The sequence below is a fragment of the Melanaphis sacchari genome, unplaced genomic scaffold, assembly GCF_002803265.2.
Source record: "Melanaphis sacchari strain LSU unplaced genomic scaffold, SCAv2.0 Contig2_pilon_pilon, whole genome shotgun sequence".
In the NCBI taxonomy this organism is placed as follows: Eukaryota; Metazoa; Arthropoda; class Insecta; order Hemiptera; family Aphididae; genus Melanaphis; species Melanaphis sacchari.
In genome coordinates, this window is record NW_020271173.1 from 8,524,871 (window position 1) to 8,538,288 (window position 13,418).

The window sequence follows — 13,418 nt, forward strand, 5'->3', positions numbered from 1 at the left end:
AATAATAGTATTGTACTATTATATATTATTATTCAAACATTTATGATTGTAATCTCAACTGCGATTATAAAACAATTTAAACGCAACGACGTTTTGCCGCCATTTGTTCATTCGTAATTTCGATGCCGTCATCGAATCCTGATCGTCCATTTCTTGTTTTTCGTTCTTTCTTCCATGAATACCGAAATCACATGCTCGCCCATATTATCAAGACAGTCACAGCGAATAAGACGATATAATAATAATATATTCATTCGCCGACACCGACATTTGATAATATAAAAAATATTCTGAACTACAATCCTCAACCACACGCGTTTTTAGGGTTTGACAAAACTTAACGATTTTACAATATTCCATTAGCGTAACTATACGCAGACACATTCAGTCCAATTGGCTATTCATCACTAAACGTGTGAAACCATGGCCACAATGTTGAAGACCAGTAAATTAATTTGTTACACTTGTAAGTCTTACAGTTTTTTTTAAACACTATTCCCGAATATGACTTTTCTATTGTATCTATGTAGCTATCTACTCTCTTTTTTATTTTCAGTGCCCAAGAACAAATCGCCAGCACATCTGAACCGATACTTTCAGACATTACACGTAAGTATATGCTACCGTGTGAAAATTTTTTTTTTTTTTATCATTGCCGATTGGGTTTTGTGCAGAAATACAATGTTCCCCTGCAGAGATGCTTAAACGACGTCTTAAAAAGACAGAATGCCGTCGGTCCGGTTGTGGGTTGTGCTCGAATGTATGCGGCACCTTCTGAAAAGAAAGTTTTCCAAAGAGTCAAACCTCATTGCAACATAGGCACCATTGGACATGTAGATCACGGCAAAACCACACTCACAGCCGCCATCACCAAAAGTAATGTTTCATTTTAACATATCTGAAGTTTCAATGTACCTATAACACTATTTTTATCAATGGAATTCAAGATTTAATATTTATTAGTGATTATATCCCGGAACATATTTAGAGAAAATATTTTTAATCGATTTTGAAATACAATAATACTTAAATTTTTTTCATATCTACTTTATTTTTATGATATTTTCAAATGTATGTGGGATAAAATAGGATTCCTATAGACGCAAATAGTTTGATGTCACTTTAACGATTAATAAAAATGACGGTTTAAAATAAACTATTATTGCGGTTCAATCCATTAATAGTACATAAATGTACATTAATTATTTTTTTTTTTTTTGTATTCAAGTCAATTTCTTAACATTTTAACTACTACATATTTATTAGCAAATCACATGTAAAATAGACAATTTATTCATCATATAATTGATAAATAAAAATCTTGTTATGCTTACTGTCATCAATATAACTTCAAACAGCATTAATCATTAGTTTTATTAACACAAAAATAATGTATAAGGAAAAAAACTCATTTGAATGTGGTTATGTGGTTAACTACTTACATGGTGTAGGTATATTAAGTGGCCAAATACATGCCAGCATAAAAAATATATTATAATATAATGTTGCGGCAAATTATTTTTTCCTTTGATATGTGAAGTACCAAAGTATCGTCATACTGTTTTATGATATGGTATAATAAACACTGAAATATTTTTGATTTGATTTTGGAAGTTAGTAATTAATATAATATAGTACCTATAATATTTATACTAAGTCGTTTATTTATTAGTTTTGTCATCAAAAAAAATGGCTAAGATGAAACAATATGCTGACATTGATAATGCGCCTGAAGAAAAAGCCCGTGGAATCACCATTAATGTTGCTCATGTTGAGTACGAAACTGAAGCTAGACATTATAGCCACACTGATTGTCCAGGACATGCTGATTACATTAAGGTAACAAAAATAAATAAGCAATGAAATATTTATTTAACTTACCAAGTAATTTATTTATTTCAATTTTTTTATAACCAGAACATGATCACTGGAACTAATCAAATGGATGGAGCTATTTTAGTAGTAGCTGCAACTGATGGTGCTATGCCACAAACCAGAGAACATTTATTATTAGCTAAACAAATAGGAATCGGTCATATTATTGTATTCATTAATAAAGTAGATGCGGCTGATTCAGAAATGGTTGAATTAGTTGAAATGGAAATTAGAGAACTACTGACTGAAATGGGTTTTGATGGGGATAATTTACCAATTATTAAAGGTTCAGCACTATGTGCCCTTGAAGGAAAAGAACCTGAAATTGGTAATAAAATCAAAACATTATATTTCTGTATTTCTTCTAAAGATGTAATTTATCATTTTATGTGTAGGAGCAAAAGCTATTGAAACTCTACTGAATGAAGTAGATAAATATGTTCCACAACCAATTCGAGATTTAGATAAACCTTTCATGTTGCCAGTAGAACATGTTTACTCTATTCCAGGACGTGGTACAGTAGTAACTGGCAGATTGGAACGTGGTGTAATTAAAAAAGGAAATGAATGTGAATTTGTTGGTTATAACAAAGTTTTAAAATCTACAATTACTGGTAATTATATTTAGTGTTTATTAATTAAGTCCACCATTGATATAAAAGAGATTGATAGGTACTAACGTACAAAAATTCATTAATATCGGTTATTACTGTATAAGAACATAGTAATATATTTATTTACTTCATGTTTTAATCATAATAATACTTTCTAAATATAAATAAAAATGTATGAATACTTATGATTTATTTTTTAATCTCAATATGCATTAATAATCCAATCCATAATTTTTAAGTAATAATCGATGTTGTACATTACTCATACCTATTTATGGCTATCTTGTCGTATGTGGTCTACCTGCAATTACGGCACACTTGTCGTATGCGCTCTATTACCCAATTTATCTTTACTATTGTGACTTAATGCTAATAAAGATTATCACTCTTTTACTGCATGATATAATTTTTAATCGTGTATTTAATCATTGGCTGACAGTTCTTGGGTTTACACGGTTTTAATTTTCACTTTTCAATATGCTTGCAAAAGAATTTTATACTATAATTCAAATTGAAGAATCAGCTACTAATTTTTTAATTTTTAAAAATCTTTTAGTAAATGTAGAAAATATATTATGCGATAAATGTATCTATAAATTGTAATCGTAATCTGTGCCGGCCCAGATAATATTATTATCTTCAAAATTATCTAAACTGCAATGTTTGTGGGAATAAAATAAATCTAAAAATACGGTTTCTAAATATTCCTATAGTTCGACTTATCTGTATATAAAATTAATGCTTGTACCTATCACCTCTGTATGCATATATGACATAATAAAAATAATTACTTCTATTACTTACAATTAGAGTGGTAAAAACGGTAGAGCGCATACTGCAGTCGTAATGTCGCCAGTAGAGCGCATACAACAAGATAGCCCTATTTATTATAGCTTATATAATAAGATGAATTGCCTTCAAACTGTTGTGCATTATCTGTTTTAATATCAAATAAATAAATGTCATGGGTTAAAATTAAATAATAATTTAGTCAAACATTTGTTTTCAATATAATAAATTATAATGACTATTGTGGCTGGTTACTGATTACTATTCCTCTACGAGCCTTAAAAATATTATTACTTCATAATAATTATTTCTTTTCTTACCTGCACTGAATTTATTTAATATATAACTTTATTAGCTGTGTACAATACTGTTACTAATCAGTATTCTATCACTTGATTATTATATAATATACAATATTAATACACTAGATTTTACATTGTTTAAAACAGATTTTATTTTTATTTATATCCATAAGTTATATAACTGTATGCAACTTAATATATTACAATAATAATGTTTAAATGCAATTTGAACTTATAAAATTTTATGTTACCATTAATGTAAAATAATCATCTAATAACCAAATACATATTTTTAGGAATTGAAATGTTTCACAAAATCCTTGAAGAGGCTCAAGCAGGAGATCAGCTAGGAGCCTTAATTAAAGGTACAAAACGTGATGATTTGAGACGTGGAATGGTGTTGGCTAAACCAGGAACTGTCAAAATGCAAGACTTTGTATCCACTCAGGTGTATGTGTTAAATAAAGAAGAAGGTGGAAACGGTAAACCACTTGTACCTTTCCAACAAATGCAGATGTATTCAAAGACTTGGGATTGTGCTTGCCAATTAAACATTGTTGGCAAAGATATGGTTATGCCTGGTGAAGATTGCTCGTATGTATAAACATTTTTATAAGACTATTAACCAGTTATTACAATAAATTAAATTAGCATAATCATTAATATTGCTATACAATTATTGTAATATGAATAAAAATTTGTTAAAATTGTTTATTTTATGAATTTAACAAATATATTAATGAGAACATTGAAATCAAATAGATATTTGAGATAAGAACATTTGGCTATTGCCTATTTTTTTTAATAGTACTGCATACGCAATTTTTATTTATTTATAATAATAGTAAAAATAATAATGATGATCAAGAGAATTTTAGTATGCCTAATTAACATTTGATTTAGGCCTGATTACATTTTTATATATGCTAATAAATAGAATTGATTATTAATGTTATGTTTGTTTTTAAAAGAAAGATATAGTATTTGTGATATCATGATAAGCTTTATTATGTAGAATAATTACAAACGTATTTTTCCAGTGTTGAATTGAAGATGATTAGACCCATGGTTCTAGAAAAGGGACAACGATTCACATTACGTGTGGCTGGTGCTACAGTTGGAACTGGAGTAATTACTGAAATTAAAAGAAGATTATTAGATGATGAAAGGCGAGGATTATTGGAAGGTAAGAAAGCCCGAGAAAAGAAAAATGCTGCATAAGTCATTAGTATTCTTCAACGACATTGCAACTCCAGTATGTACATAAAGTTGTCATTTTGTCTATCTCTGTTCTCACAAAGTGCATTATTGATAATATTGTAGTTTTAATATATTTAAATGTAAGCTCTAACATACGTTTAACAGTTATACTGTATTTGAACGTATTTGAAAAATAAAAACAATTTTATTACAACAACCGTTTTTATTTTATGTTATTGAATATCCACCACAAAATTGTATTAATAAAAATGTATTTCGAATAGCTAATCTTTATACTTAGTTTGGATCAAGAAAAAGATGAATAGATTGATTTTACTTTACGATGTATATGTGTATTATTTTTTTTTCATTGTATGATAGAAAAAATTCTTTGATTATTAATTTTTTAGCAATATAATACAAGATTTTTTGAAACGTTGCCCTTATCAAAATTAAAACAACAAGCTTGTAAAAATTTGAAAATTATTTTATGTTTTAAAATATTCAATTATAACAGTCGCTGAAAATATAACACTGATGCTTGAAAATATAACACTAAATTTCTTATAATAACCTAAACATATAACATTTTTGTATGTACTTCAAGCTAGCAAAAAATAACGATTTTAGTAATTTTTTATTTGAAAAATGTTATTTGTTGAGACTTTAAATTACTATGAAATATTTAAAATATTCAGATTAATTCTAGGCTATTTATAACTTAAATTTATTTTAATTGTCTTATTATACATTAATATTGACTATACTTATGTTTTTAACATAAAATTATGTTATAGTTATCATTATGTATATAATTTATCTTTGAGAGAATTGATTGAACCTACCATGTCAATCATAGAGTAATAAATTACTTTTAGTAATATAAATGTAGGTTGACTCAATATGTCTTTGCTTAGAAGCGTCTTTCATGTATACTAATTTTTCATTGAATTAAATTTTAACACATCAAATATCCATTACAGTGATCAACTTAATGACAATGAACATTTGACACCTACTATATATACTAAAGCTACTTCAAAGGTTTTTATTATTGTTTTTAAACATATATTATAATTATTAAATAAAAGCTAAACTAATAATATATTTACAAACTAAAACTAATTTGATACTTATATAACATATATTTCTTTGTTAATATATATTTTAATAAGTGGAATTCAAGCTTAGTATAGTATACATTTTAAATATTTTCAGGAAAGAGTGTGTTTTTACCACTGTCTGTGTTTAATTATTAAGTATCTAGTATCTACTTCCTTATACATGTTGATTTATTACCTATAATGGTGGTATGCTTATATTATTAGATTCCAGTTATCTTAAGATATAAATGCAATTTTACTGAGAATAAATGATTTTAAAAAATCTCAACTTACTTGACACTCAGTCATGCTGCAACTGGTTCTAGTAAATTAAAAAAATAGACAATTTTGATCAATACTTCTATGAAAAAAATCATTCTTCACTGCAGGTAAGTATCTTATATTTGATTTTTCTAAAAATTGTTATGAAGTATAAATATTATTCTTTAACAGAATTTAACTAATACCGTTTCTTTGTAATCATGTTCACATTGATAAAATAATATAAGGTTCTGGAACCCAAAATATTAGAAGTAGAACAATATTTTTCAAATTATTTGTATTCAATTTTAAGTCATTACTTTAAAAGTAAAAACACATCAGTTTTAAAGTAAAATAAATAATGAATTTTTTGTGTTTCTTTAAAAACTATGTTATTTAAAAATAATATAATTATTTTTTACAATCAATAAGTAATAAGATTCCAAACACATCTTATATTTTGCAAAAACTAATACCAAATCTTTTTAAAAAAGTAATCGAGAGCCATAACTAAATGTAATTTTTAAAAAATGTTACAATCGATAGAGCTATTTTACCCATGTCTACTATTAAAATTATTTATATTGTATGTTTAATATTCTACTAGAAGTTTCTGTTTTCTACAAAAAAAAAAAGTCTACAATTATATGGTGTCTTGAATAGGCAATTTAACTACACAAATGTTGAGATTCGTAAATTCATATTCTTCCGATATCTTAATAAAATATTATGATATTATCAATAAAAATTAATTTCTAACTGCTAACCCTTGTACATATTTAAACATCTTTATCAAAAATATCCCTCATTCGTATCACACCCAGCTTTTTCTACATATAATACTCGTTAATTTATTTTTTAAACATTACGCGTTATAAACGTTAGAACTATAATATAGCCATCACATAAATAACACTGTTGTCTCATACATACTTGTACTGTTAATGTTTTGGAAAAACGTTTATGTTTGTATTAATTTTCTATTCTGAAAGGATTACGTTATGTTTAATGGGGTGGCATTAGTCTACTACCCATCCGTAATTGTGGTAAATGTGATGTAGGGTGGTGCGTTTTGATGCGGTGCCAGACCTGAAATTTTTATTCTACTAGAAATAAAATTTACTATTAAATAAAAAAAAATATATATATATTAAATTATTAATATGGTCAGGATGTTAAAAATAGGATTCATTCCAAATTAACATAACGTTTTTACAAAGACGATTAGAAGAAATGTCTAGCAGCACATCATCATTATCCATGCCAAGAACTATAATAACATGGAAGTATATATTATAGTTCGGAAAATTTTTTATTCCTCAATACATGTACAATAACATTATATAATTATAATAAATAATAATAGGTAGCTATACCTACCTATATTACATTATTATATCACTAATCGCAGTCCTATATCCTGTGACGAGGACCCAAATACCAGGCCAACGTAGGTTTTTTTAACGGTCCTATTGATCGTCAATTCTTCCGCGATTGCAAAATATTTATTATTTAAAATGTTTAATAACACTAACCCTCCCTTATCGTTGTACAACCGATCTATCCTAGCATTAAGTTGTTCAAAATATACTATATGATTATTGTTTGCGTGCGATAAGCTCGTCGATTTTTTTCGTCACCCTCCTCCCCTCTTGTATATATGGCATCGGCGTCTTTGACCACCGCTGTAAAAAGGGAAAACACTCGTTCGCTGGTCTCGTACGACATCGTCAAGACGTTGCCGTAAACTCTTGGCCGTGTGTGCCGTGGACTCTTAACCGTGTGTGCCGTTGGGGTTCCTATCATTGCACCCTTATTATTTTATAACGTCTGTGCCGTTCTTGCCGCACAGACATTAATATATATATATATAACCACCTGTTATTATTTGGGCATGGATTTCGTGAGTTGACAGTGTACCTACAGCATAATCCATACCGGTGTTCCTGCAGCGGAGATTTCACGCGATCACGTTGGTCAAGACCCGAGTCGTCGATATTGGTGATATCCATAAATATTATTATTGTTCTTATTATCATTTGTTTTGTTGTATACCAATTTTTGTCACATTATTTGGGCAACCTATTTATCATATTATTATTATTAATCTATTAGCTCAATATTTCTATTATATAATATTGTAGCACGACGGCGTATAAAACAAATTTATTTATATTATTATATTTATTTTTGGTCACCCATCCCTTTTGCAGGTCACATTATTATAGTTGTTAGCGAGATAAATCACTGGGTATTATTTTCCCTTGTATAATATTTTTTTCGTCACCATTTAAGGCCAACCGCCATCCCCGTAGAAGTCCTTGTGGTATACAGTTATTTAATAATGTATATTAAATACATATAGACACTGTTATAAATATTAAATAATAGTTTTATAAAAAATCGTGAATAAGATATGGGATATATAATAATTTGATTGATATTCGTGTATAATTAATGTAATTATATATATGTCCTAAAGGTATATAGAAACAGACACTATTTAGTTAGCGAATGGTTGAGGTAGTTCATCAGTTTCTATTAGACCTTTGTCGATATATATATTTAATTTTTTTATATTCGGCTATTTTTGGTAAGTTGAAAAACAACTTTACGTTTCTAAAGAATGATTAAAGTAGCTTTTTGAGTTAATTGATTCCTTGTCTACGCATGGGCCATGACATAATATACTATAATGACACCTGATGGTATATAAATGTATAATAGTAAATAATTACGTACAATACAATATGATATACTTTTAAAGTACATCCAATTGAATACTTAATATACTTTTATACGTCATTGTTGAAAATCAATTTTAACATAATTATTCATTGTATGATTTATATAAATTTACAATATTAAAAACTGTACCTACAAAAAGTACTTAGAAATCGGTTTAAAAACAAATACGATGATTGACTATGTTGATTAAAAATCTGTTTAAATTTTAGGTTAATTTAAAATGGTTACCAAGACAAAAATGATACCGAAGAACGAAGATAATTTAATGATCAATACTCGAATAATGAAAATAACTGGATTATACTATTTATTGGATTCGCGGAGTCCAAAAATCTTTGGTCACAACGTGTTCAAATGCATATCCATAGTTCAAATGTCGATCCTGTCAATATCGTTGGTTTCGGCTATCGTAACTATTATAAAATTTTTTTTGGGCGACATCAATTCAATAATGCAGATTTCGATGTTAATACCATCCGGTGTACTCTCGATTGTAAAACTTTATAGTACTGTCGTAAATTCAGATACAATATGGAACTGTATACAGATGACATCTGTTGACGACTTGTCTTATAAGTATCATAATAGACGTATACTTAAAGATGGCCAATTGAAGTCCAAATCGTATACTTTACTAATTATGTTTATGTGGTTAAATCTCACAATATTTTGGGGATTTTCTCCTTTGTTTATCACAAACGCTTTTTTGGAAATAAAAATCAAAAACAAGATTAGCCGTTTCCGCTTCAACATATTAAATTTCATATTTCCTGACTCCGATCAATTTTTCAACGACAATTTCATCATTTATTACTGTATAGAATTTATTGTTCTGATACTATGGGGCCATGGCACAATGAATTTCGATATACTATTACTGTCGACAAATATTACGTTTAAGTATCAATTAATAACTATTGCAAATTCTTTTAGTACATTCAACATTACACATAATGACGTTAAGAGTAAGTTATAAAATTATGTATAGTTTTACTAGTTTTAGTATGTTTAAGATGTATAGTTATGCGTTGGTTACATTTTTTTTTTTTTTATTCCCTTTATATCAAGATGATTGCACAAAAATTGTTAAACATCAAAAAGAATCAGAATCGATGTTTAATTTCAAGAGTATTATTTACGATCAACAGCGTGTCATTAAGTAAGTTTAGTATAGGCACCTATACTGGCACCATAAGCGTTCGCATACACCAAAAATAGATAGCGCCCAATGCTCATATATGATTGGTTCTAATATTAAAATGATTAGACTCTTTAAAACTTAATATTCTTTGAATTAACATATAACAGGAAAATACAAGTTGTACACTATCACATATTATTTCCGAAAGAGTTATCGAGGCGGATTAACATTAAAGTTAAAATATAATTAAAGAGGAAAAATAAACTAATAATGTTATCAAAAATAGATAATTACAAGTAATAAACTTTGAACAATTGATTAATCAGTACACAATTACAATTAACTCAAAAAAAATTTTCAATATTTAATAATAACTAATAGTCATTACACGTTTAATTGTATACTGAGTTTAAAAATAAAATGCACACAAAGAATTATCCTAAATTTTTAAATTAATTTAAAAAATATAATCTAAAATTTATTTTAATAAATAAGGTATATTAATTGGGCAATTGGCAATTACTTCGGTCCGTGAAACATCACTGTCCTATATAGGCATACCGGTGTACTGGTTTGTGCGTACGCCTATGGTATCTAATACCTATCCTATATTGTGATTTTTTTCATTTAAAATTTATTACATGTGTTCATCTAGTAAGTACAGTCGTATTAAATTATCGTCCTATGATAGTTAGACCTAGTCGGTGTTCATTCTTATTTTTCGCAATTATTGCGACTAAAATAATTTATAGGTACCAAGTACCAATAGCTTATAGCCAATATGAAATTTTATATTTGGAGAACAATAAGGTTAAAATTATAAATTTATACTATAATCGAAAATTGATGTTAAGTTTGATATTCTGCAATATTAATACTAGATAGTTTTCGCAATCTAAAATGCTGTGTTATCACAAAAAGAAAAAGCTTTTTGGCAACATTATTGACCTCTGCAGCTTCTGATAATTATTCTAATACTAATACTAGTTACGTTAATTTAACTACAATGTAGTTATGGTTTTGAATAACTTAATTTATTTTTAGTACAAAAAAATAAAAATGTTAAATTATCATTTGTAATAAAATTTGTATCTTCTGCAGAATATTTAATCATACAATAATAATATGTAATTTGAATATTAGAATATCACATTATCTACATAATTTACAAAATTATCAAGGGGAGTAATATTTCATTAAAGTACTTACCTATTTGACATTTGCTATTCAATCATTTGAAAAATGATTTAATGATTTGATTTCAGAAACATGAGAAATATTTACCGAATATTTCGACCTGTGGTACTCATTCAACTAGCTTTTGAATTTTTAATTATAATTCTAGCATCCTGTGTTGTAATGATGGTAAAATTAATTTTATTTAGCTTATTATTATAAACAAATATAATATATGCGAAATCAGGTAATTACTGGGTGATATTTTTTCTTTATTCAGAACTATTTTAATAATATATCATTGATGTCTGCGAAGAATTTAAGACTAATTACAGCGATATCGACGTTTTTATTCCACGTTTATGTTATCTGCTACTTATTTGACGATGTTAACCTACAAGTACGTTACAAGATTGAATAAAACTAAATTATAATAATAATTATTATTATGTACCTATAACATATTATAAGAATCAATAACTTTTTATATAATTTTTTAGCATTGAAAAGTTAAATTTTTGTTAACGTGTAATGTAGATACCTATATACGATATGTGTTAATATATTTACACATTACACATAAATAGTCGGATAAATATATTGTCTGATGGCAGTTCTTCAAATCTCAAATGATTTAATATTTAACTATTTTATTTATATAATATAGGTACCTCATCGATCTACCGACTTATTACAACCATATTATGTCGTTGTTTACATTTTTTTTAGAAAGATTCGATAAATTTTGCTTTGTATAGTAGTGATTGGACGCAAAGCAATTTACAGCATCAAACTCTACTACTAAATGCCATGCAAATTAATAACGCCGAAAATCTGAGACTACAAGTGACAACAAATAAAATAGTAAATTTCAAAATGTTTACTCAAGTATGTACGATTTTCTTTTCTTTTATTTTAGTGCCAATTGTAAGCATGTCTTAAGAAATATAGTCTTACGACATTATTATATAAAATTATTACTCACTCGTTTTTGTTTGTGTATAATCTATAATTAATTCAACACCGTTCATTGTGTAAACGAATCCGTTGAAGCGAAATTGAATTGTGTCACCAATTTACAAATTTATAATCCATTATACCAAGGGTTTTCAACCTTTTAAACTCCACGCCCTCTTTTAAACTTGTATGAGTTCTCGTCCCACCCACTCACTCATTACTATAAGATTGATGTTCGCATATTTATAATCATAATGTTTATGTCATAAGTCATGACAGTAGCGTAGCCAGAGTTTTTGAATGGGTTAGGGGGTTTAAGGTTTAGGTATATTATACTAGTAGCGGGCCAAAACATAGAAAGCAAATAAAAGTCATTCAAAATATGCATTTTAATGAGAACTATTTTGTTTATATTGTAAAAATATTTGAACTTCATTACATTAAAAATTCATGGTGGGGGTACGCAGGGGGTACAAAACCAGATCCCCTGGCACTCCAAGAGTCATAACGTACTTTAATGTTGGTTATTGTGTTTTTCAACATTTTATCCCCACCCTTGAGATTTTTCACACTTATTTGAGGCACACCAGGTTGAGAACCCTCGCATTATACCATTATACATTATGGTTTATAAAACATAAATGCATTTAAAGTAACAATATGATTTTACGTCTGTTCATAGTTCATGCGGACAACGTATTCAATATTATCGGTGTTGGAAAAGATTTGTGCAAAGGAGATGTAGACCATATAATTATGACGAAACTTTAGCAGTGGACGTAATGTTACATCGTTATGTTATTATCTAGTATCCTGCAGAATATACACCCGAATAGAATAGTATTTGTAGGTAGATAATAAATGTGGTAGGCGCCGGATATTAAATAAACGAAAAACGCACGTACGGCGTAAGTATACGCTCAAGATCTGGTCAATTAAACTTGTAAACTATACGAATGATCAAATATCAATAATCATTAAACGTAAAAAAAATACGTCAACACGCCGGACGAACGTACACAACGCCAATACACACATGCACATGCAACTGTACGCCGGTCAAATAGTATAATCATAATGAGAAAAACATTATCGCTGTACGCACACAAACATTAAAAATTTGTACACCGCCGTGATCACTTCACATTTATACTTTATAGACATTGTTAGCTGTTAAGCTATATGTATGATTCATATCTTTCATCCAGGAAAATATGACTTTTCTATAACTGTTTGTGTATTTCATTTATTC

At 27.8% G+C, this 13,418-nt stretch overlaps 2 protein-coding genes across 2 annotated transcripts; both read left to right on the plus strand.

The window, feature by feature from the left end:
* Window positions 1-250: 250 nt before the first annotated feature.
* LOC112595809 (elongation factor Tu, mitochondrial-like) lies at window positions 251-4,997 on the plus strand. The gene is made up of 8 exons (XM_025341159.1): window positions 251-466; window positions 557-609; window positions 675-876; window positions 1,673-1,839; window positions 1,918-2,203; window positions 2,271-2,489; window positions 3,877-4,174; window positions 4,621-4,997. The coding sequence occupies exons 1-8, from the start codon at window positions 424-426 to the stop codon at window positions 4,799-4,801; spliced, it is 1,449 nt and encodes a 482-aa protein (XP_025196944.1). The 5' UTR covers window positions 251-423; the 3' UTR covers window positions 4,802-4,997.
* Window positions 4,998-9,112: 4,115 nt separating this feature from the next.
* On the plus strand, window positions 9,113-12,937 carry LOC112596034. The gene is made up of 6 exons (XM_025341480.1): window positions 9,113-9,857; window positions 9,961-10,051; window positions 11,299-11,398; window positions 11,490-11,609; window positions 11,939-12,097; window positions 12,849-12,937. Exons 1-6 carry the CDS (start codon window positions 9,113-9,115, stop codon window positions 12,909-12,911), a joined length of 1,278 nt encoding a protein of 425 aa, XP_025197265.1. The 3' UTR covers window positions 12,912-12,937.
* Window positions 12,938-13,418: the final 481 nt, after the last annotated feature.

Excerpts from the sequence above, each read along its gene's own strand:
- LOC112595809 (XM_025341159.1), top strand. The coding sequence starts at position 424 with ATGGCCACAATGTTGAAGACCAGTAAATTAATTTGTTACACTT. Across the intron at positions 2,204-2,270 it reads AGGAAAAGAACCTGAAATTG|GAGCAAAAGCTATTGAAACT; the intron begins GTAATAAAATCA and ends TTTTATGTGTAG. Across the intron at positions 4,175-4,620 it reads ATGCCTGGTGAAGATTGCTC|TGTTGAATTGAAGATGATTA; the intron begins GTATGTATAAAC and ends GTATTTTTCCAG.
- LOC112596034 (XM_025341480.1), top strand. The coding sequence starts at position 9,113 with ATGGTTACCAAGACAAAAATGATACCGAAGAACGAAGATAATTTAATG. Across the intron at positions 9,858-9,960 it reads TACACATAATGACGTTAAGA|ATGATTGCACAAAAATTGTT; the intron begins GTAAGTTATAAA and ends CTTTATATCAAG. Across the intron at positions 10,052-11,298 it reads GATCAACAGCGTGTCATTAA|AAACATGAGAAATATTTACC; the intron begins GTAAGTTTAGTA and ends ATTTGATTTCAG.